The sequence below is a fragment of the Ambystoma mexicanum genome, chromosome 2p (genome assembly GCF_040938575.1).
Source record: "Ambystoma mexicanum isolate Mex_15411 chromosome 2p, UKY_AmexF1_1, whole genome shotgun sequence".
In the NCBI taxonomy this organism is placed as follows: Eukaryota; Metazoa; Chordata; class Amphibia; order Caudata; family Ambystomatidae; genus Ambystoma; species Ambystoma mexicanum.
Genome location: NC_090923.1, coordinates 50,325,768 through 50,349,198, shown reverse-complemented (window position 1 = coordinate 50,349,198; position 23,431 = coordinate 50,325,768). Strand labels below are relative to the sequence as shown.

Sequence of the window (23,431 nt, the reverse complement as noted above, 5' to 3'; positions counted from 1 at the left end):
AGCTTTATCGGATATGCTGACCATGGTTGCTGACACTCTTGCCCCCCTGAAAACAATTCGAACCTCCGCTCGCCCTTCTCAGTCATGGATTTCTGATGAGCTTCGGTTACTTCGCCTGAAGCGCCGTCAGGCTGAGCGTAGCTCGAGGTGGCTTTATGACCTATTAGTTATAAGTGTGTTGTCCTTAGTGACAGTTCAGTATCATAGGGCTGTCGCCGCTGCTAAGGAAGCCCGCTATACCACTATCTTTGGTGCTTCCATCAATCGTTCCAAGGATCTGTGCAAAATTGTACGCGCCCTGTAGTCTGCGCCTCCTGTGCCCATTCTTCTGTTGCAGCACCTCTGCGACTCTTTATCTACTTTTTCTGTCGAGAGAATCAACACAATGCGGGCTAATATTTTCCCTTTGCTCTCCCCGCCTCCTCCTTCGGGCCTGCCTCTGCAGTCAGGGCTGCAGTCAGGGACCAGACCAGCTCTTGGTCCACTTTCCCATTTTCTCCTCCAGTGAAGTAGCAATGGCAATTTCTAATTTACAATCAGCCTCTCCGTAGGATCCGATCCTGCTGACACTGATTAAAGACATTCTGACCCAGGTGGTCCATCTGTTCACTGATGCTGTTAACCTGTCATTTCCCACTAGAGTTATCCCTTTCTCTTTGAAACACGCAACACTGATCCCACTGTTGAAAAAGCCTTCTCTTGATTCTTCTGTTCTTTCTAATTTCTGGCCTATTTCTTTGTTACCTTTTCGGATTAAGCTTATGGAGCATTTTGTATGTCCTTTACAATCCTCTTTTTTCCCACTCCTCACGATCAGGGTTCCGGCCAGGGCATGGGACCTAGAGTGTCTTGGTCTATGTCGTGGACGATCTGGCTCAGTCCTTGGATGAAGGTGGTGTCAGTACATTGCTGTTAACTCAATCTGTCGGCTACATTTGACACCACCGACCATGGGGTCCTGCTGGATCATCTGGTGGGGGCCGGCCTCTCAGGCACTGTCCTGGCTTGGTTTTTGTCTTTTCTTACTGACCGTTGCCAAAACTCTTCCACCTTTTCTGTCCTCGTCAACGGTCATCACGTGTGGTGTTCCTCAAGGGTCCTCCGTTTCCCTGGTCATGTTCAATGTATACATTCAACCTCTGACCAAGATTATCTTCTCTCATGGCTTCCGCTGCTACTCCTATGACGATGATACACAGATTCTGGTCTGGCTTGACTTGTCCATCCCGGAAACAGCAGCTAGGCTCCAAGCCTGTCTGGAAGCTGTGTGAGACTCGGTGAGGGACAACTGGCTCAAGTTGAATGGGGACAAGACCGACGTGCTGCTGGGGGGTCCTTCTTCAGCATTGGCTCTTTGGACTTCTGACTTCTGGCCTCCTTCCCTTGGCCCTTGTCCGTTACCTCCTCTCTCCTAAATGGAATCTCAGGTGGGCTCTGTTTGTCAACGGGGCTACGTCCAACTCAAACTTCTGCGCCAGATGTTACCTTTTTTGTCCATTCCTCACTGGGCACATGTGTTTTCAGCCTTGGTGACTTCAGCGATCGACTATTGTAACCCATTGTTTCTGGCTCTGCCTGCTTATATTATCCAGCGTCTCCACGTGCTTCAGAAGTCGGCAGTACGCTTGGCTATGTCCAGCCCCCGTCATGCTCACATCTCTCCCATTCTTAGGGATCTCCATTGGCTCCCTGTTGCCAAGCGGATTCAGTTCAAGGCCCTTTGTTTAGTTCATTGTGTCTTTTACAACCATGGGGCAGACTATCTCCAGGCTAAATTCAAGTCATATTCCCACTCGGGCGTTGCGCTCGGCTAATACCTGCATTATCTCAGTCCCTGCAGTGAAATACTGCAGCATTGGGGGCCGTTCATTCTCGCTGTTGGCTGCCGATCTCTGGAAAACTCTCCCACCGCTACTTAGGGCCACAGTGCCACACTCTGCTTTCTGTAAACTTCTGAAGACCCATATGCCCTAAGTGCGTTGTCTCTGATCCTGCTGGAGCACCAAGATGTCCTCGGGCGAACGTTTGTACTTTCTAAATATCAGTTACATTACATTACATAAAACACACCAGCTGCAAAATAACTAAAGAGAAAAACACTACACTAAACAGCACTCTGAGTAACGAATCAGGTGTGTAAGGCAAGTAGAAAACACAACATTCTTTAAAAGTATATGTCTTTGGGTGAAAACGGTGCAAAAAGTGACCTAACCAGTGTCTAGGGCCCAAAATAGACAATGGGGTGGTTATTGGTTGATCCTGGCTTGTTTCGGGTCAGGTACGTTTTATCATGTGTGCCCAATTTAACTGAAGCAGGTTGGGGAACTCATCAGGATCTGTTGGAGGTCGAGTTGGGTTGTAAGCATGTGGAAACGGCAGTCTCCACGTGTGGACCCCGGACAGCCTTAGCCTGTGTTATGACAATTGTTTTTACTGTGGGTTTTCTGTACTTTTTCATTTTCAGTGTAGTGCATGACTTAATTTTCCCAAAGTATTTTTCATTTTTAATGTATTGCGTGAATTCATTTCCCCAAATATTTGTTTCATCTTGCATTGTATCTGACTGCACTGTATTTAACTGTATATTGGGGGGGTTGTGCAACTCAAGCCATGCCCCCGCAAAGCCCAGGCACCTGTTCCCAGGCAACATTTGCTAACTCTACAGCCAGTGTAAAATCTTGGGGGCTAGCCAGTGTTTACCCACCTGTGCCACACTCTGTGACCTCCTTCCCCCTGCTGGCCCTTTCCTGAAAAGCTTCCTCCACTCCCCAGGCCTATATTTGCCCATCTGTCTGTGTCCTTTTACCAAACGCCTCTGAATCCTGGAAAAGCTATGTGGGAACCATTGTGTCCATCATGGGGTACATCTGCTCACCTGCCTCCCCTTCCACTTTACAGCCAGTGTAAAATCTGCAGCCTGGGAGACGGGCCGTTCACCTCGTTCATCTCTTCTTCCTCCAATCCCCACAGAATCTGTTTTCCCTGAATCTGTGTTTGCCCACCTGTGATGTCTCCATCTACTTCCTGTACCAAGCTTGCTTAATTCCTGGAGGGAGGGATGGGGGGAGTGACAGCTGTGGAGGGGGCACCTGTCCCTGCATGTGTCATTCTACAGCCTGTGACCCCACACCCTTTCTTCTTGGACCCTGTGGGCGGGCTCTGTGTGAGGGAGAGCAGCAGCCTTATAAGCCTATGGAGGGAGGATCTTGGGGCTCTTTCTTGCCTTATGGCGATGTGGTGTGCTGATCAGGGAGTTGGGGGCAGAGAAGCTAAGGAGTCACCTTTAGGTACCCTTGAATGTGCCTGGTCTGCTTTCTCCACTTTCTCCTTTTCTCCTCCTCCCTTGACCTGCTCTATTTCTACACCAGTAGGTCTCTGTCATCTATTGCCCGCAACCCCCAGCTTCTTACTTATGGGCTCTCTGCCCCGGCTTCTCTCTCTCTCTCTCTCTGCCTCTCTCTCTGTGCCTCTCCCTGTGCTGCTCCCACTCTTTCTGTGCATCTGTCTCTCTGCACCTCTCTCTCTCCCTCTATGTGCCTCTCTCTCTCTCTCTCTCTCTCCCTTGTTCCCTCTTCCTTTCTCTTTTTCTCTCCCCCTTCTCTGAGCCTTCACCGTCTCTACCAGCCCCCTTCTCCCACTATGTCCCGACTGGCTCTCTCTCCCTCTTTCCTTCCTCCCAGCAGCCTCCCCATTCAACCTTTTCCCTCTCCAGCCCTTCCCTTCCTCCCTTGGGGTCCCTTCCCCCCCCCACATCCAAGGGCAACCCCCAGGCCCTTGTGTCCTATGACAGTGGGTGAGCCCAGATAGTATGCCTGCCATCAGTGCCCTGCTTTGTGCCCGCAGCCAGGTGCAGACAATCATCTGTGCCCAGTGTGCCTATTTACTTTGCTGGCAATGAGTCTACTTCTCTGCTTGTAATAAATATGTTCCTGATTTCTGAAAAGACTTTGGTGCTTTCATTTGTGTTCCAACTTTTCGGTGCAACCTACCTGTTCTTGCCAGAGGGGGCCCCAGTCCGCATACACAATGCACCCTAATCGGGTCTGTAAATCCTTGGTCCAAATTTGTGGTTCTGCCTGGGGTCTGACACACAGCGTTTCCCATTTTGGCCTGCCTCCAAGGTCCACAACCAGCAGAAAGGGTCAATGAATGATGGTACAGTGGTTCCTGTCGGTGGGCAGCAATTGTCCTATGTGCTTTTCTCACAAAGCAGCAGTTCAGAGGTGAATCAGGTCGAGTCATGGTGGAACCCCTAGTTCGAGTCGGCAAGTGACTCTGCAGCAGTTTGAGTCAGGTCGAGGTGCCCAGAGGTTGATCAGAGCCTAGCAGGTAAAAATCTCAGTGAGGGCACAATGCAGCTTTCAGCAGGCTGAAAATGCAGGCACTTGTTTGAAGGAGCACATAAAAACAATCAGCGTAATCACTCGGCATCAGACACGGTTTGACGTCAGTTTGACCGGCATTGAGGTGGAGGAACGGGGAGTCGTAGCTGATCTGGTCCTCCAGATGCTGTGAGACCCACCATGGGGGCTCTGTGATATGTATTGGTCCTTGTTCTCGATCTTCCAAGTAGTAGGGAGACTGGTCCACAACTGCATGAGTCCTATAACCTAGTGAGGGACTGGGTATCATTGTGGCTGGCAGAGAGGCAGATCTCAGCCAAGCAGCAGGTCAAATATAATGTCGCAAGAATTCTAACTCGAACTCAGAGATGCAATTGAGCATAGAAGGGCATGCGGTGAGTGGGTGGCCAGGGCCGGTGGGAAGCGTGAGCTGGCTGTGCAGCGAGACAGGCCCTCGTGCACATATTGCTGTGTCCTGGATATCACTCGTCCCCAATGACTGCCATTAGAATTAGGGCCTTCCAAATTCCCTTTTAAGACATCATTGTCAATGTAATTTGGAGCAATATCAATGATAAAGAGCAGCAAGTCCCTGCAGTTTACTTTTAATGTTTGGGCTACAGCTGATTGGCCTTTTGTATTTGAAAGCACGCACACAGCTCCAGCAGGCTACCACAATCTGTCAAGACAAGTAAATGCTTCACATCCTTTTAAACTGTCCAATGTATACCTCCGATGTTGCTTTGCTCTTTAGGAATTTCATATTTTTAGTTTTTCTTGTGTTTGTAACGCTTCAAAACATTTTGCATTTTTAAATAAATCATTGCAGGCTGGGCGCAAATCCCTGCTTCGTCACTTCAATAATGCGCGTGCCCGTGGCAAATTTACATATACGGAGCCCCAATTGTGAATCAGTAGAAGGGGTCCCCTTCACAGTGCATGTTTTTGGACGAATCCTAGTACCAGCCCTAGTGTGTGGTGCATGTTAGAAAGCCAGGATGGGAGGAAGCAGCGGTGCAATGTATTAAAGCATGACAGACAGGCAACTTGAACAGGCATGTTTGTGTGTGCACATTCACATTAGTACAGAGCTCTCAAGTTTCACATTGGCAGGCGTGAGAGGTTCATCCAGTCCTGTGTTTTTCACTTTGTATTCTGGGACTTGTAGTTTTTAGTTTTACATTTAAAATTTAAGAAAACAACAAGTCCCAGAATTCAAAGCCAAAACAGGACTGGTTGGACTGCTCATGGATGTCCACAGAAAACCTGAGAGCTCTGCGTGTATTTAGAATGTAATGAGCATGTAGCAGGAGGGTTGCAACCTAATTTGCAAATCTTTCCACCCCTATCCCAAAATGCATCTATCCGTCTGCTCCTGCATTCACAGTCTTACTGTTGATTTGATTTGCATTTCATATTGCGTGTATCCTTTCGGAACCAAGCAGGAAACGTTCATTTACGGGCAGACGTCCAATGCCCACACACCACTTAGAGTCTTACCAGTACAAAGATCATTGAAAAAGCTTGGTTTTCTGTTTTTTACAAATGAGCAATAGAGAATGTTTTCCGTACATGGGCAGGCAGTTAATTCCAGAGTTGGGGGGCCTCTGATTGAATAACATCGGGCATTCTAAGATGAGATGACGGCTAGATCAGCAGATTTTGCCCGATCAAACAAAGCGAAGGGGACGTATGATAAAGCCTGAATTTAGAGGCCAGATAACTGGGTGACGCACACTGTATACATTTATGTATTAGGCAGAGGGATCTAAATTCAATTCGTTTCTGGACAGGCAACCAGTGTAGCTTCCTCCGATACTTGGAGACAGATACTGATTTAGGAATCATGTTCACTATGATTGGCGCGCGTGCCTACCATTGGTAGGCACGCGCCAATCACACAAATGCACTGAATGGTCTTTTCCCCCATACATAGATGATGCTGAACCGATGCTAGCCGGGCTGTATCTAGCCGCGGTGATGCGCTTCAGCCCTACTTGCGTTCCTGCGCATGTTGGGGTTATAGCAAGGATGTGGTAACATGAGAACATCTACCCACATAGTACTAGGTCCAGTCCCTGGCGTCAGCACTGGAGGCAGCAAACGAGTTAGAGCCCACCCAGCTGCTGAATGCAAGGGAACCAGACGACGTGGCGTGCCATCAGCTCCCCCTACTCAGGCGCATCTCTGGGGTGAATCAGATTTGCACTTAAAGTAGTGACATCCGCCCTTAGGGGTCATGCCGCAATCTGGAAATGCACACTTTCAAATGCCCCTGCCTCCTACGCCGATCCCACACTTTCTTTTTCTTTTATCAATATTTTCAAGTGCTTGAAGTGTGAAAATAAATCGAGGGTGTGCAGGGATGGGGAGGACTAACGCACACCGAGGCAATATTTCGGCGCAGGCCCAAAGTGTCTGGTGCAGCCCACAATCCGAAGTAGCCAGAAACCTTTGAAAGACGTCGGCCGATTTAATTAAAGGAGTGAATCAAGTTTTTGTACCTGCAATGAAACGGGGCAACATCTATATAAAAAGGTGCATTACATTAAAATTATTATGCAATAAAAAAGGACCAAAATAAACACATATAAAATCAAAATAGGTCAATACACCATGTAATCAATCCCACAGTTAGTCCATGGTTTTTGTGTAAGAATTTAATTATAGCATTGTAATGACAATACTTTAAAAGATTGTGTTTTTAAAATCAAACTATGTATTCTCTATATTATAATTTTCCTTCATGTTAGAAAACAACCTAATTCCAAATGTCTTTAATGTTGTGATTCTAAACATGGCTGATATTGACATCTACTGGCAGAGAGCAGTACTGCTCTGTTTTATTTACATTAGCGCTACAGTAAATCAGGTGAAGGAAGTCAGTGGGGGAGCCTGGCTCAAGGGCAATATTTGGAGACTGCCAGGACTGAACCCTGCCTAGCCCTGTCCCCCTTAAAGCCCTGATATCTGTACGAGTGCAATTTTCTATGCAGGAGGAGTTAATATCAGGCAGAGAAGATGTGCGGAAGAAAACATGTATCCTTCTGTGATGAATGTTTGCTTGCTTCCAATGTGTTTGTTGATCTGCTTGCATTTAATTATTTACATGATTAATCAATTCTGGCGTCTGCATGCTGCTGACATGCCTGCAGGCGAGGCTGCCCTTTGTTGTCACGGCGGGGCGAGAGGATGGCATGACAGCCTCCAGTGATCTGCTGAAGAGAAGCTGTCTGCTGCCGGGCACACACAACACAAGGAACGCCCCTTCCGGGAACAGCAGGGTCTGGAGCCTAGGGCTTCCGGGTTGAAAAGAGTAAGACACTAGTACGACCCCTGAAGTTGTCAGGGGAGTGGTGGGTGGTAGGATCAGGAGTGCGTACTGCGCAGGTGAGACAGTCGAACGCGGAACCCGTTGAATTTCTTTTACAAATAAAACGTATAGGAAAAGCAGATATTAAAAAAATAAAAAACGGAAAGTCGGGGAGTGCACTGCCAAAGAATACTAAACTCTTTGAGCACTGATTACTCAGCCCCTGGTCGGATTGGTAGGTTCTAGCACTCACTGGGCCCTGTGTCTGTGGCTCACCTTGTGTGCGGAACCAACACCCTCCTGTAAAATCAGCCGCCTCCCACTCCGCAAGACAGAAAGTATTCTTTGAATCCATGGACCACTCCCTGCACTGCTTTGGCTACCAAGACTCCAACCCCAGCTGCCAATGAAGAATCCCCAGGCACCGCATCTGCACCACTTGTATGCACCGCGGTCCAGAGATCCTGAATCTACTTCCTGGCCGTGGCCACCGCCTGCATGCCCTGCACACAGACTTTGACAGCACTTTCCCGTCAGCCATCTTTGTTCTTCTTGCTGACAGATTTCCTCGATCAGCAGTGGTTATTGAGTACCAAGGTTTGAGCCTCATTACGTCATTCTCTTGGGTTGAGCATGTGTTGGATTTCTTCATGGTCTGCGTGGACTTGTCACAGGAGGACTGGCTTCACAGGGTCTTTGCTGTGATGGGCCACGGGTAACGGTCGAAAGGGTTTGCAGGGGTTGGCAGGGAGTCTCCAGATCAGAGGGTTCGCTTTCTCATCCCACTCAGCGTTCCCATCTTAACAGACGTCCTGCTCTTGACTGTGTGGGCCTGGGCAAACCCAGGTGAGCATGACTTGTGCTGGCTCTGCCTAAACGTTAACAGCCACTTTTACCCATAAGCACACAATAATAATCATTGTGTTGACCTGACTTAGCTGGAACGAACGCCTTCCATTCTAGTTCTAAATATACTCCTTTGGGGAGTGGGGGGTCAAGATGTGGCATCATTAACAGCCATGGTATGAAGATTAAACCCACCTACGCCCGGGTGGGAGGATGGGATCAGTTTAGAAGGAAGATTTCTAGGACCGCAATGGAGGGTTAACTGGGACCATATGAGAGTGTCGTACACGACGACACACAATTCCAGACAAAGGAGCAAGCACTCCTGCAGGCCAGGCTGCAACCTGAGTGAGAGAACGAGGAACAAGATTGAAACTTACAAACAAATAGATCAATAATAATTATAAAACATACTGGGTCTTCTCACGGCAGGCAAAACAGTACCCAACATTCGCCCCCTAAATCCGATAGCCTGACAACCCTGGAAAGAAGTACTATCAAAGCCAATAGGTCCAGGCTTCGGTTCCCATTCTGTAGATTGTGTTGAACTTGTATACCCTGGGTTTGTGTACAATTGTGATTTTATAAAGGGATGGAAGCATGCATTCTGTGAATAGCTTATAATTCTAAAGATGAAAATGGTAAGAACTAAGTGTCTGAGGATCCCCTTACAGCAGGCGCGATTGATTACCACACCGCTCAGCTGTGAGGCACTGCCTGTATACACCACGGCCCACATGCACTGGTACTCACAGAGTGGATGAGCGGTGCAGGGCAGGTCTCCGCCACCTCCTCGCCACATGACTCCTGAAACACACAGCTTGGCTGCGCTCCGCCGCACCACACGCAGCGGTACTGGGGGTCTGCGGTTCGGCAGCGGCTGCAGTCCGGGTGCCCCACCGAGCAGTTGTAGAGAGTCACTGCAAGAGAGGAGGGTGAGAGTACATGTCACAGGAGTAGAAGAGGGGCGCAGGCAGCATGCAAACTCATTCTTCGCTCGGTCTCAGGCTATGGGAAGCCAATAGATCTTGTGCCAAAATGGCCCATCCATTAATCTAGGATGGCTTCAACACATACAAATTACATTTGCTTCAGGAGAAATGTCCATGATCATTCGGGACCCTGCATTAAATACTTCCGAGCAGAATGCGCCTCTAATGAAACTCACCTGGTGAGATCACATTGGGAAGAAAACATATCTACAAAAGTGCACTGCTTCCTGGGCCCATTTCAAACTCCAGCCTCCACTGCTTGGACCCAGTCCAGGCTCCATACCTTTGTTCTTGCCAGATTTCACCTGTGTATCCTGAGGTAGCCTTCACTAATCACGTGCTCCACGCAAGATGCCACCCTCCACCCATCTCTAGCCACACAGCTTCAGCCATACTCAGCCTCCACCTACCTGTAGCCACACAGCTTCAGCCATACTCAACCTACACCTACCTCTAGCCACACAGATTCAGCCATACTCAGGCTCCACCTACCTCTAGCCACACAGCTTCAACCATACTCAGCCTCCACCTACCTCTACGCACGGTGCTTCAGCCATACTCAGCCTCCACCTGCCTATAGCCACACAGATTCAGCCATACTCTGCCTTCACCTCCCTCTACCCACAGAGCTTCAGCCATACTCGGCCTTTACCTACATCTAGCCACACAGCTTCAGCCATACTCAACCTCCGCCTACCTCTAGCCCCTCAGCTTCACCCATACTCAGCCTCCACCTACCTCTAGCCACACGGCTTCAGCCATACTCAGCCTCCGCTTACCTCTACCCATACAGCTTCAGCCATACTCTACCTCCCCCTACCCCTAGACACACAGCGTCAGCCATACTTGGTCTCCACCTGCCTCTAGCCACACAGCGTCAGCCATACTCGGCCTTCACCTGACTCTAGCCACATAGCATCAGCCATACTCGGCCTTCACCTACCTCTAGCCACACAGCTTCAGCCATACTCAGCCTCCACCAAACTCTAGCCACACAGCTTCAGCCATACTCAGCCTCCACCTACCTCTAGCCACACAGCTTCAGCTATAATCAGCCTCCACCTACCTCTAGCCACACATCTTCAGCCATACTCAGCCTCCACCAACCTCTAGCCACAAGGCTTCAGCCATACTCAGCCTCCACCAACCTCTAGCCACAAGGCTTCAGCCATACTCAGCCTCCACCTACCTCTACCTTCACCGCTTCAGCCATACTCAGCCTCCACCCACCCCTACCCACACAGCATCAGCCATACTCAGCCTCCACCTACCCCTAGCCACACACCATAAGCCATACTCCGCCTCCATCTAACCCTAGCCACACAGCATCAGCCATATTCAGCCTCCACCTACCTCTAGCCACACAGCATCAGCCATACTCAGCCTTCACCTACCTCTAGCCACGCAGCATCAGCCATACTCAGCGTTCACCTACCTCTAGCCACGCAGCATCAGCCATACTCTGCTTTCACCTGCCTCTTGCCACACAGCTTCTGCCATACTCAGTCTCCACCTACCTCAAGCTACACAGCTCAGCCATACTCTGCTTTCACCTGCCTCTTGCCACACAGCTTCTGGCATACTCAGCCTCCGCCTACCTCTAGTCACACGGCATCAGCGATACTCAGCCTTCACCTGCCTCTAGTCACACGGCATCAGCCATACTCAGCCTTCACCTGCCTATAGTCACACGGCATCAGCGATACTCAGCCTTCACCTACCTCTAGCCACACGGCATCAGCCATACTCAACCTACACCTACCTCTAGCCACACAGCTTCAGCCATACTCAGCCTCCACCAACCTCTAGCCACAAGGCAGGCTTCAGCCATACTCAGCCTCCACCTACCTCTAGCCACACGACATCAGCCATACTCAACCTACACCTACCTCTAGCCACACAGCTTCTGGCATACTCAGCCTCCACCTACCTCTAGCCACACGGCATCAGCCATACTCAGCCTCCACCTACCTATAGCCACTCAGCATCAGCCATACTCAGCCTCCACCTGCCTATAGCCACTCAGCATCAGCCATACTCAGCCTCCACCTGCCTATAGCCACTCAGCATCAGCCATACTCAGCCTCCACCTGCCTATAGCCAATCAGCATCAGCCATACTCAGCCTCCACCTGCCTATAGCCACTCAGCATCAGCCATACTCAGCCTCCACCTACCTCTAGCCACTCAGCATCAGCCATACTCAGCCTCCACCTGCCTATAGCCATTTAGCATCCACTCAGCATCAGCCATACTCAGCCTCCACCTGCCTATAGCCACTCCGCATCAGCCATACTCAGCCTCCACCTGCCTATAGCCACTCAGCATCAGCCATACTCAGCCTCCACCTTCCTATAGCCACTCAGCATCAGCCATACTCAGCCTCCACCTGCCTATAGCCACTCAGCATCAGCCATACTCAGCCTCCACCTGCCTATAGCCACTCAGCATCAGCCATACTCAGCCTCCACCTGCCTATAGCCACTCAGCATCAGCCATACTCAGCCTCCACCTGCCTATAGCCACTCAGCATCAGCCATACTCAGCCTCCACCTGCCTATAGCCACTCAGCATCAGCCATACTCAGCCTCCACCTGCCTATAGCCACTCAGCATCAGCCATACTCAGCCTCCACCTGCCTATAGCCACTCAGCATCAGCCATTCTGAGCCTCCACCTGCCTATAGCCACTCAGCATCAGCCATACTCAGCCTCCACCTGCCTATACCCACTCAGCATCAGCCATACTCAGCCTCCACCTTCCTATAGCCACTCAGCATCAGTCATACTCAGCCTCCACCTGCCTATAGCCACTCAGCATCAGCCATACTCAGCCTCCACCTGCCTATAGCCACTCAGCATCAGCCATACTCAGCCTCCACCTTCCTATAGCCACTCAGCATCAGCCATACTCAGCCTCCACCTACCTCTAGCCACTCAGCAACAGCCATACTCAGCCTCCAGCTGCCCCTGCTTGCTGCCCGTGTGCATCCTTCACCTCTCCAATCAATCTCCATGCGCAACCGGACTATGGCCTTAAACCTATCATTCCGTCCCCACAACTCCCCAGCACTGCATCCTTAAGTCTCCCCTTCCCAGCACCCGGTACAGCTGTACTCCTCTGTATCCTACCCCTCCCCCCCTCCCCCCCTGTATATCTTATCCCTCCTCTGTATGTCTGTTCTGCTGTATACCTCTATAAAGCACCCTAGGTCTGTGCACAGTAAATGCCATAATCATAATAGTAAAAGCGCCTAGGCACCCTACCGTGGAGGTCTTCGGCGCTGTCCACTCGGAGCTCCTGCTGCCGCTGAACGTACACCACGGCATTAAACTCTGGCTGGGGCGCCGAGTATCTGTACTGGAACAAGAACGGGATGTTAGGGGGTGAGGAAGAGAACGCAGGATTATTACCCAAAAGGAACACTATTTTAGGCGAATGATTCCTCAGCTATGGTCCCCGAGATGCTTCTATTCTGGCTGCTGATTGGGTGTCATAGCGGCACTTGTTCCTAGCGCCGACATGATTTTCTTTGAATATGTGTGAGTTGAGGCTAGAGACACTGGCATGTCTGCACTGGGCTAGAGTTCCTTCTTGTAACCCAGGACAGCAGCAATGGCCCAAAAGGTTGGCAAATATTGGCTAGGCTCAATGCCACCTAAAATAGTGTAAATGTTGGCTAGGCTCAATGCCACCTAAAATAGTGTAAATATTGGCTAGGGTCAATGCCACCTAAAATAGTGTAAATATTGGCTAGGCTCAATGCCACCTAAAATAGTGTAAATGTTGGCTAGGCTCAATGCCACCTAAAATAGTGTAAATATTGGCTAGGGTCAATGCCACCTAAAATAGTGTAAATATTGGCTAGGCTCAATGCCACCTAAAACAGTGTAAATATTGGCTAGGCTCAATGCCACCTAAAACAGTGTAAATATTGGCTAGGCTCAATGCCACCTAAAATAGTGTAAATATTGGCTAGGCTCAATGCCACCTAAAATAGTGTAAATGTTGGCTAGGGTCAATGCCACCTAAAATAGTGTAAATGTTGGCTAGGCTCAATGCCACCTAAAATAGTGTAAATATTGGCTAGGGTCAATGCCACCTAAAATAGTGTAAATATTGGCTAGGCTCAATGCCACCTAAAATAGTGTAAATGTTGGCTAGGCTCAATGCCACCTAAAATAGTGTAAATGTTGGCTAGGCTCAATGCCACCTAAAATAGTGTAAATATTGGCTAGGGTCAATGCCACCTAAAATAGTGTAAATATTGGCTAGGCTCAATGCCACCTAAAATAGTGTAAATATTGGCTAGGGTCAATGCCACCTAAAATAGTGTAAATATTGGCTAGGCTCAATGCCACCTAAAATAGTGTAAATATTGGCTAGGGTCAATGCCACCTAAAACAGTGTAAATATTGGCTAGGGTCAATGCCACCTAAAATAGTGTAAATATTGGCTAGGCTCAATGCCACCTAAAATAGTGTAAATATTGGCTAGGCTCAATGCCACCTAAAACAGTGTAAATATTGGCTAGGCTCAATGCCACCTAAAACAGTGTAAATGTTGGCTAGGCTCAATGCCACCTAAAACAGTGTAAATATTGGCTAGGCTCAATGCCACCTAAAATAGTGTAAATGTTGGCTAGGGTCAATGCCACCTAAAATAGTGTAAATGTTGGCTAGGCTCAATGCCACCTAAAATAGTGTAAATATTGGCTAGGCTCAATGCCACCTAAAATAGTGTAAATGTTGGCTAGGCTCAATGCCACCTAAAATAGTGTAAATGTTGGCTAGGGTCAATGCCACCTAAAATAGTGTAAATATTGGCTAGGCTCAATGCCACCTAAAATAGTGTAAATATTGGCTAGGCTCAATGCCACCTAAAATAGTGTAAATATTGGCTAGGGTCAATGCCACCTAAAACAGTGTAAATGTTGGCTAGGCTCAATGCCACCTAAAACAGTGTAAATATTGGCTAGGCTCAATGCCACCTAAAATAGTGCTAAATATTGGCTAGGCTCAATGCCACCTAAAACAGTGTAAATGTTGGCTAGGCTCAATGCCACCTAAAACAGTGTAAATATTGGCTAGGCTCAATGCCACCTAAAATAGTGTAAATATTGGCTAGGCTCAATGCCACCTAAAATAGTGCTAAATATTGGCTAGGCTCAATGCCACCTAAAATAGTGCTAAATATTGGCTAGGCTCAATGCCACCTAAAATAGTGTAAATATTGGCTAGGCTCAATGCCACCTAAAGTTATCTTTGCGCTCGGGTCCCATAGGCATCTGTCAAAAGAATTGGACATATCCGTAGTCCGTAGACCTCTGTATTTTTTACTTAACGGTGGCAATTTAACATGATAAAAGAAAGAAGCCAACAAGTGTTTCGACCCTGGTGGTCTTCGTCAAGGCCAATTGTTATATATTGTTTAGATCCTTATTATTCGTGTTGCTCCAGCCATGAGGTTTCTTCAAGTGCCTAGTAAATTCCTCTGTAGCTCTTTCAGTATGTTGACGAGCTGCCTGTCCTTGCTCGTCCTTTTACTAGATATAACTATCTATATATTGCCGCCTTTGGCAGTGGCGTTCCGTATGTGTGTCAGTAATAAGACCTCCAGAAATCACTAGTCCCGAGAGTGTAAACCACTTTTTCTCTGGACTGGTCGTGACGATTGTAAAAAGAACAGAGATGGCTGTTAGCACACGCGTTATGAATAATTATGAAACGTATAAATAAACATATAATAATACATAATTCAGCCAAGGGCTGTACATTTTTTATGTACATATATCATCACCCAACTGATGTTAGTAGTCAATTTTCGGCCTTGGAGAGATGAAGGGCAGAACTGGCCTTGCAACTTACAGATCATTCACAGAGCTCAGCAGTGAGGGCTTAACACACTCAGCTATGCTACTGGCTGGGAGTGCTCAAAGAGTTTGGCTGGTGTGAACCTATGTTAAAAAAGCCCCAATGGAACTGTGTTTTGAATTTGCAGTTTGCTGTGTGTTAAAAATGTGTTGAGCGCCTCTTTTGAAGGAATAAATCCTGGCTGTGATCCGCATGCGTGAAGGTCTGGGAACTGGGGTTCAGATGCCAACAGCAAAGCCATCAGAAAATCCCCAACTGCAGCTGCTAAAGATTCTTGCAGCTCACTGAAACTCATTTTCTTCTGCCTTGTGGTGAGCGCTATGTCCGAATCACTTTGTGTGTGGAAGAGAATCGAGACTCCAGTGAGTGCCAGCAAAAGTTGGCAGTGCACTGTAGAGTGGAAGGAAACGCCCCTTTATGAAAGGGGTATCCTGTGCGTTAATAAAACGCCGCCCTGTAATCGTGCCCAGTTTGTATTCTAGATTTAGTACCCCTGCATGTTGTACCAGGGTATGAATAGTCTATTTTTCTCGAGCTGAGAAATGGCACGTTAACCATGCTACATAGTGCCAAGTGATGCGCTGCAGCACCTAGAAGCTGGCCTGCGCATCACAGCACTCTCCGCGAGTGAAGAGTTTCAGCAGCCCGGGCTGCTTCTTTGACAACTGCTTGTATCATGCAGACCATGAAGATATAGTTACAGCATTTCTTTTTTTCAATTTATATTTATTTATTGTTTAAAGGGCAGCCCTAGCTTGAGGGCATGAGAGCGCTGTGCAGGGTGTGGGTGGCTAGTGTTTGGACTGGCATCTTTTGACAGTAGCGCAGCACTGCAAGTTGCAATCTATTGGGATTGGTCCTAGGTCAGGTTTTGTTGGAAAGCAAAGTTTTGAGAGCATTGCCGACTGCCTGTCCGCTGGCCGCGTCTGCAGAAACCTCTGGGTATTAAGTGTGTTATAAATAACCAATTATAATGAATGAATTCCTATGGGCCCATTGCATGAAGTGTTGCGTCATCACCCGGTCCAGGAAAGGTTCCGGGCAACATGTTACCGAGTCCCAGCGTCTACACAGCTCTCAACCTTGACCGGCCATAAACTGTTTCTATGGTGAGCATGGACTATTGTGTTTCGGGGAAGAGAGACTCAACCGCTCATGGTCAGGGTCGGACTGTGGCATAGAATTGTCTCGGGCACCAATGAAAAAGGGGCCCAGATTTGCAAATGGCAATTCATTCCTTTTGTGACAAACTGTTTAAATAGTGCCCAAGGAGGAGGTTTTTCCTAATATTTGATGCAAATTATGCATTTTAAAGAATATTTATTCATCAGCACGGGTCAAAACTATTAGCCGCAGAGTAAATTAACTCATCAAACTGGTCCACGTTGGCCAAGAACGTGTGCCACTTTGACCAAAAATACTGGCCCACACTAGCATTTTGCCTTTTTGGTTCGGGCATTGCCCTATTGCCCTCTAGGCCAGTCCGACCCTGCTAATGCTCGAGCAGAGAGAAAGAGACCGCCTCCTGCTTATTTGTATTCGTAACCTAGTTTTACTAATGTTTTAAGGATGGTTACAGGTAATGTATGATAGTGCCTGCAACCCTAGTTTAGTTCAATACAATGTTGGGAAGTGTATTCACTAAATTAGGGCTTGTACCTAACCTGATAAAACCATATTTATGTAATAAGATTGTCAGAGCGCTCAAGTTTCCCATGGCCAGGAGTGAGAAGGCCATCCAAAATTTCCTAAATTTCAAATTGAAAAGAAAAAAAATACAAGTTCAAGAATCCAAACGGGAAAAAATAAAAAAGAACAGGACTGGTTGGGCTTCTCGCGCAGGACCACGAGAAACTGGAGAGCCTTGAGATTGTAGCAAAGTGGTATGTTATGTTAAAGGTTCTTATACCGCGCACACTTGCCGCCTGCGTGGTTTCTTGGCGCTCTGCTGGATCTGTAAAGCAAGGGGGGAGGAGGGTAATTTAGGAGCATTGAGCGGGAGAAAAAGCAAAAGAGTTGTGATGTGCTGTTGGCAGCTTCAATTCGGTTGACAGCGTTAACTGAGCGCAGGTGTGTTTTTCGGTCGGTAGCCGCCATGTGCTGTTCGGCGAGGGCAAACGTGGTTTATTTCGTTGTTGTGGTATGCTGTAATCTGAATGAATCTACCTCCTGCCTAAAGGTGCAGCCTGAGCGCACAGCCGCGCTACCAAAAGGTGAACTAGATGGTGTGGAAAGAACCTCTTGAAAGAAGAATGGGGTGCAGAGAAGCAGAAAATGTTGGGAGTTGAAGGGAGAATGGAGTCGGCCCCACTGAACCCCACACGTGATCCCACACATGATCCTATCGGCCTTTTTTACCGACCCGCGTGTTGGGAAGGCCCACACATTTCTTAAAAAGCCAACGATGCCCTTTGCAATCAGGTTTTGGGAGTCTATGCTCCCAGAACCTGCCAGCTTCTCGGGCACTGGGCATGTCTCCCAATATGTGGTTACCTGGTGCATCTGGCAGGTGACGTAGTATTTGGACCGGTCCACCAGGTCCACCTCCACAGCGGCATCCATGACCACGGTCCGGCCCTCCAGGATGAGGACGCACTCATAGTCCTCCTGCCCATTCTGTAGAGTGCAAGATAAGAACAGGGGCATTAGAAGAGTGGATAGGCCCGTCAGAAGCATTGCACGACTGGGCACAGGTGCACTGCGCGCCAATGCACAGAGCTGGATGCAACAAGAGTATGCACAGGCATGCCTGTGCACGGAGAGCAATGCATCCCCACCCTGCCCCCACTACTGTCAGCAACACCCTATAGTATGTACCAGGCACGCCCATATCCCGCCCGCCCCCACTACTGCATGCAACCCCTGTAGTATTTACCGGGCTCGCCCATATCCCGCCCTGCCCCCACTACTGTAAGCAACACCCTATAGTATGTACCAGGCGCGCCCATATCCCGCCCTGCCCCCACTACTGTAAGCAACACCCTATAGTATGTACCAGGCACGCCCTTATCCCCACCCTGCCCCCACTTCTGTCAGCAACACCCTATAGTATGTACCAGGCACGCCCATATCCCGCCCCGCCTCCACTACTGTAAGCAACACCCTATAGTATGTACCAGGCACGCCCATATCCCGCCCCGCCTCCACTACTGTAAGCAACACCCTATAGTATGTACCAGGCACGCCCATATCCCCACCCTGCCCCCACTACTGTAAGCAACACCCTATAGTATGTACCAGGCACGCCCATATCCCCACCCTGCCCCCACTACTGTCAGCAACACCCTATAGTATGTACCAGGCACGCCCATATCCCGCCCACCCCCACTACTGTAAGTAACACCCTATAGTATGCACCAGGCACGCCCATATCCCCACCCTGCCCCCACTACTGTCAGCAACACCCTATAGTATGTACCAGGCACGCCCATATCCCGCCCCGCCCCCACTACTGTAAGTAACACCCTATAGTATGTACCAGGCACGCCCATATACCCACCCTGCCCCCACTACTGTAAGCAACACCCTATAGTATGTACCAGGCACGCCCATATCCCCACCCTGCCCCCACTACTGTCAGCAACACCCTATAGTATGTACCAGGCACGCCCATATCCCGCCCCGCCCCCACTACTGTCAGCAACACCCTATAGTATGTACCAGGCACGCCCATATCCCGCCCACCCCCACTACTGTAAGTAACACCCTATAGTATGCACCAGGCACGCCCATATCCCCACCCTGCCCCCACTACTGTCAGCAACACCCTATAGTATGTACCAGGCACGCCCATATCCCCACCCTGCCCCCACTACTGTAAGCAACACCCTATAGTATGTACCAGACACGCCCATATCCCCACCCTGCCCCCACTACTGTAAGCAACACCCTATAGTATGTACCAGGCACGCCCATATCCCCACCCTGCCCCCACTACTGTAAGTAACACCCTATAGTATGTACCAGGCACGCCCATATCCCCACCCCCACTACTGTCAGCAACACCCTATAGTATGTACCAGGCACGCCCATATCCCGCCCACCCTGCCCCCACTACTGTAAGCAACACCCTATAGTATGTACCAGGCACGCCCATATCCCCACCCTGCCCCCACTACTGTCAGCAACACCCTATAGTATGTACCAGGCACGCCCATATCCCGCCCCGCCCCCACTACTGTCAGCAACACCCTATAGTATGTACCAGGCACGCCCATATCCCGCCCCGCCCCCACTACTGTAAGCAACACCCTATAGTATGTACCAGGCACGCCCATATCCCCACCCTGCCCCCACTACTGTATGCAAACCCATATAGTATGTACCAGGCACGCCCATATCCCCACCCTGCCCCCACTACTGTAAGCAACACCCTATAGTATGTACCAGACACGCCCATATCCCCACCCTGCCCCCACTACTGTAAGCAACACCCTATAGTATGTACCAGGCACGCCCATATCCCGCCCACCCCCACTACTGTCAGCAACACCCTATAGTATGTACCAGGCACGCCCATATTCCCATCCTGCCCCCACTACTGTAAGCAACACCCTATAGTATGTACCAGGCACGCCCATATCCCGCCCCGCCCCCACTACTGTCAGCAACACCCTATAGTATGTACCAGGCACGCCCATATCCCGCCCCGCCCCCACTACTGTAAGTAACACCCTATAGTATGTACCAGGCACGCCCATATCCCCACCCTGCCTCCACTACTGTAAGTAACACCCTATAGTATGTACCAGGCACGCCCATATCCCCACCCTGCACCCACTACTGTCAGCAACACCCTATAGTATGTACCAGGCACGCCCATATCCCGCCCACCCCCACTACTGTCAGCAACACCCTATAGTATGTACCAGGCACGCCCATATCCCCACCCTGCCCCCACTACTGTCAGCAACACCCTATAGTATGTACCAGGCACGCCCATATCCCCACCCTGCCCCCACTACTGTCAGCAACACCCTATAGTATGTACCAGGCACGCCCATATCCCGCCAACCCCCACTACTGTAAGCAACACCCTATAGTATGTACCAGACACGCCCATATCCCCACCCTGCCCCCACTACTGTAAGCAACACCCTATAGTATGTACCAGACACGCCCATATCCCCACCCTGCCCCCACTACTGTAAGCAACACCCTATAGTATGTACCAGGCACGCCCATATCCCCACCCTGCCCCTACTACTGTCAGCAACACCCTATAGTATGTACCAGGCACGCCCATATCCCGCCCCGCCCCCACTACTGTAAGTAACACCCTATAGTATGCACCAGGCACGCCCATATCCCCACCCTGCCTCCACTACTGTAAGTAACACCCTATAGTATGTACCAGGCACGCCCATATCCCGCCCACCCCCACTACTGTAAGTAACACCCTATAGTATGTACCAGGCACGCCCATATCCCCACCCTGCCTCCACTACTGTAAGTAACACCCTATAGTATGTACCAGGCACGCCCATATCCCGCCCACCTCCACTACTGTAAGCAACACCCTATAGTATGTACCAGGCACGCCCATATACCGCCCGCCTCCACTACTGTAAGCAACACCCTATAGTATGTACCAGGCACGCCCATATCCCGCCCGCCCCCACTACTGTAAGCAACACCCTATAGTATGTACCAGGCACGCCCATATACCCGCCCCGCCCCCACTACTGTAAGCAACACCCTATAGTATGTACCAGGCACGCCCATATCCCCACCCTGCCCCCACTACTGTCAGCAACACCCTATAGTATGTACCAGGCACGCCCATATACCCGCCTCCACTACTGTAAGCAACACCCTATAGTATGTACCAGGCACGCCCATATCCCGCCCACCCCCACTACTGTAAGCAACACCCTATAGTATGTACCAGGCACGCCCATATCCCCACCCTGCCCCCACTACTGTAAGCAACACCCTATAGTATGTACCAGGCACGCCCATATCCCGCCCCGCCCCCACTACTGTCAGCAACACCCTATAGTATGCACCAGGCACGCCCATATCCCCACCCTGCCCCCACTACTGTAAGCAACACCCTATAGTATGTACCAGGCACGCCCATATCCCGCCCCGCCCCCACTACTGTCAGCAACACCCTATAGTATGCACCAGGCACGCCCATATCCCCACCCTGCCCCCACTACTGTAAGCAACACCCTATAGTATGCACCAGGCACGCCCATATCCCCACCCTGCCCCCACTACTGTATGCAAACCCATATAGTATGTACCAGGCACGCCCATATCCCGCCCACCCCCACTACTGTAAGTAACACCCTATAGTATGTACCAGGCACGCCCATATCCCCACCCTGCCCCCACTACTGTCAGCAACACCCTATAGTATGTACCAGGCACGCCCATATCCCGCCCACCCCCACTACTGTAAGTAACACCCTATAGTATGTACCAGGCACGCCCATATCCCGCCCCGCCCCCACTACTGTAAGCAACACCCTATAGTATGTACCAGGCACGCCCATATCCCGCCCCGCCCCCACTACTGTCAGCAACACCCTATAGTATGTACCAGGCACGCCCATATCCCGCCCCGCCCCCACTACTGTAAGTAACACCCTATAGTATGTACCAGGCACGCCCATATCCCCACCCTGCCTCCACTACTGTAAGTAACACCCTATAGTATGTACCAGGCACGCCCATATCCCCACCCTGCCCCCACTACTGTCAGCAACACCCTATAGTATGTACCAGGCACGCCCATATCCCGCCCACCCCCACTACTGTCAGCAACACCCTATAGTATGTACCAGGCACGCCCATATCCCCACCCTGCCCCCACTACTGTCAGCAACACCCTATAGTATGTACCAGGCACGCCCATATCCCCACCCTGCCCCCACTACTGTCAGCAACACCCTATAGTATGTACCAGGCACGCCTATATCCCGCCCACCCCCACTACTGTAAGCAACACCCTATAGTATGTACCAGACACGCCCATATCCCCACCCTGCCCCCACTACTGTAAGCAACACCCTATAGTATGTACCAGACACGCCCATATCCCCACCCTGCCCCCACTACTGTAAGCAACACCCTATAGTATGTACCAGGCACGCCCATATCCCCACCCTGCCCCTACTACTGTCAGCAACACCCTATAGTATGTACCAGGCACGCCCATATCCCGCCCCGCCCCCACTACTGTAAGTAACACCCTATAGTATGCACCAGGCACGCCCATATCCCCACCCTGCCTCCACTACTGTAAGTAACACCCTATAGTATGTACCAGGCACGCCCATATCCCGCCCACCCCCACTACTGTAAGTAACACCCTATAGTATGTACCAGGCACGCCCATATCCCCACCCTGCCTCCACTACTGTAAGTAACACCCTATAGTATGTACCAGGCACGCCCATATCCCGCCCACCTCCACTACTGTAAGCAACACCCTATAGTATGTACCAGGCACGCCCATATACCGCCCGCCTCCACTACTGTAAGCAACACCCTATAGTATGTACCAGGCACGCCCATATCCCGCCCGCCCCCACTACTGTAAGCAACACCCTATAGTATGTACCAGGCACGCCCATATACCCGCCCCGCCCCCACTACTGTAAGCAACACCCTATAGTATGTACCAGGCACGCCCATATCCCCACCCTGCCCCCACTACTGTCAGCAACACCCTATAGTATGTACCAGGCACGCCCATATACCCGCCTCCACTACTGTAAGCAACACCCTATAGTATGTACCAGGCACGCCCATATCCCGCCCACCCCCACTACTGTAAGCAACACCCTATAGTATGTACCAGGCACGCCCATATCCCCACCCTGCCCCCACTACTGTAAGCAACACCCTATAGTATGTACCAGGCACGCCCATATCCCGCCCCGCCCCCACTACTGTCAGCAACACCCTATAGTATGCACCAGGCACGCCCATATCCCCACCCTGCCCCCACTACTGTAAGCAACACCCTATAGTATGTACCAGGCACGCCCATATCCCGCCCCGCCCCCACTACTGTCAGCAACACCCTATAGTATGCACCAGGCACGCCCAT

The 23,431-nt window shown here is 50.2% G+C and overlaps 1 protein-coding gene across 5 annotated transcripts in view; it reads right to left on the bottom strand.

Moving 5' to 3' along the window:
- The window catches only part of PLXNB1 (plexin B1), an 830,120-nt gene that overhangs the window by 152,308 nt on the left and 654,381 nt on the right, over positions 1-23,431 (bottom strand). For all 5 annotated transcript variants that reach the window (XM_069643229.1, XM_069643227.1, XM_069643226.1 and 2 more), the window contains 3 exons: positions 17,860-17,982; positions 12,760-12,853; positions 9,256-9,422 (listed from right to left, as the gene is read on the bottom strand). In XM_069643229.1, the coding sequence (XP_069499330.1) occupies positions 9,256-9,422; positions 12,760-12,853; positions 17,860-17,982 (384 nt within the window). The remainder of the gene's footprint in view (positions 1-9,255; positions 9,423-12,759; positions 12,854-17,859; positions 17,983-23,431) is intronic.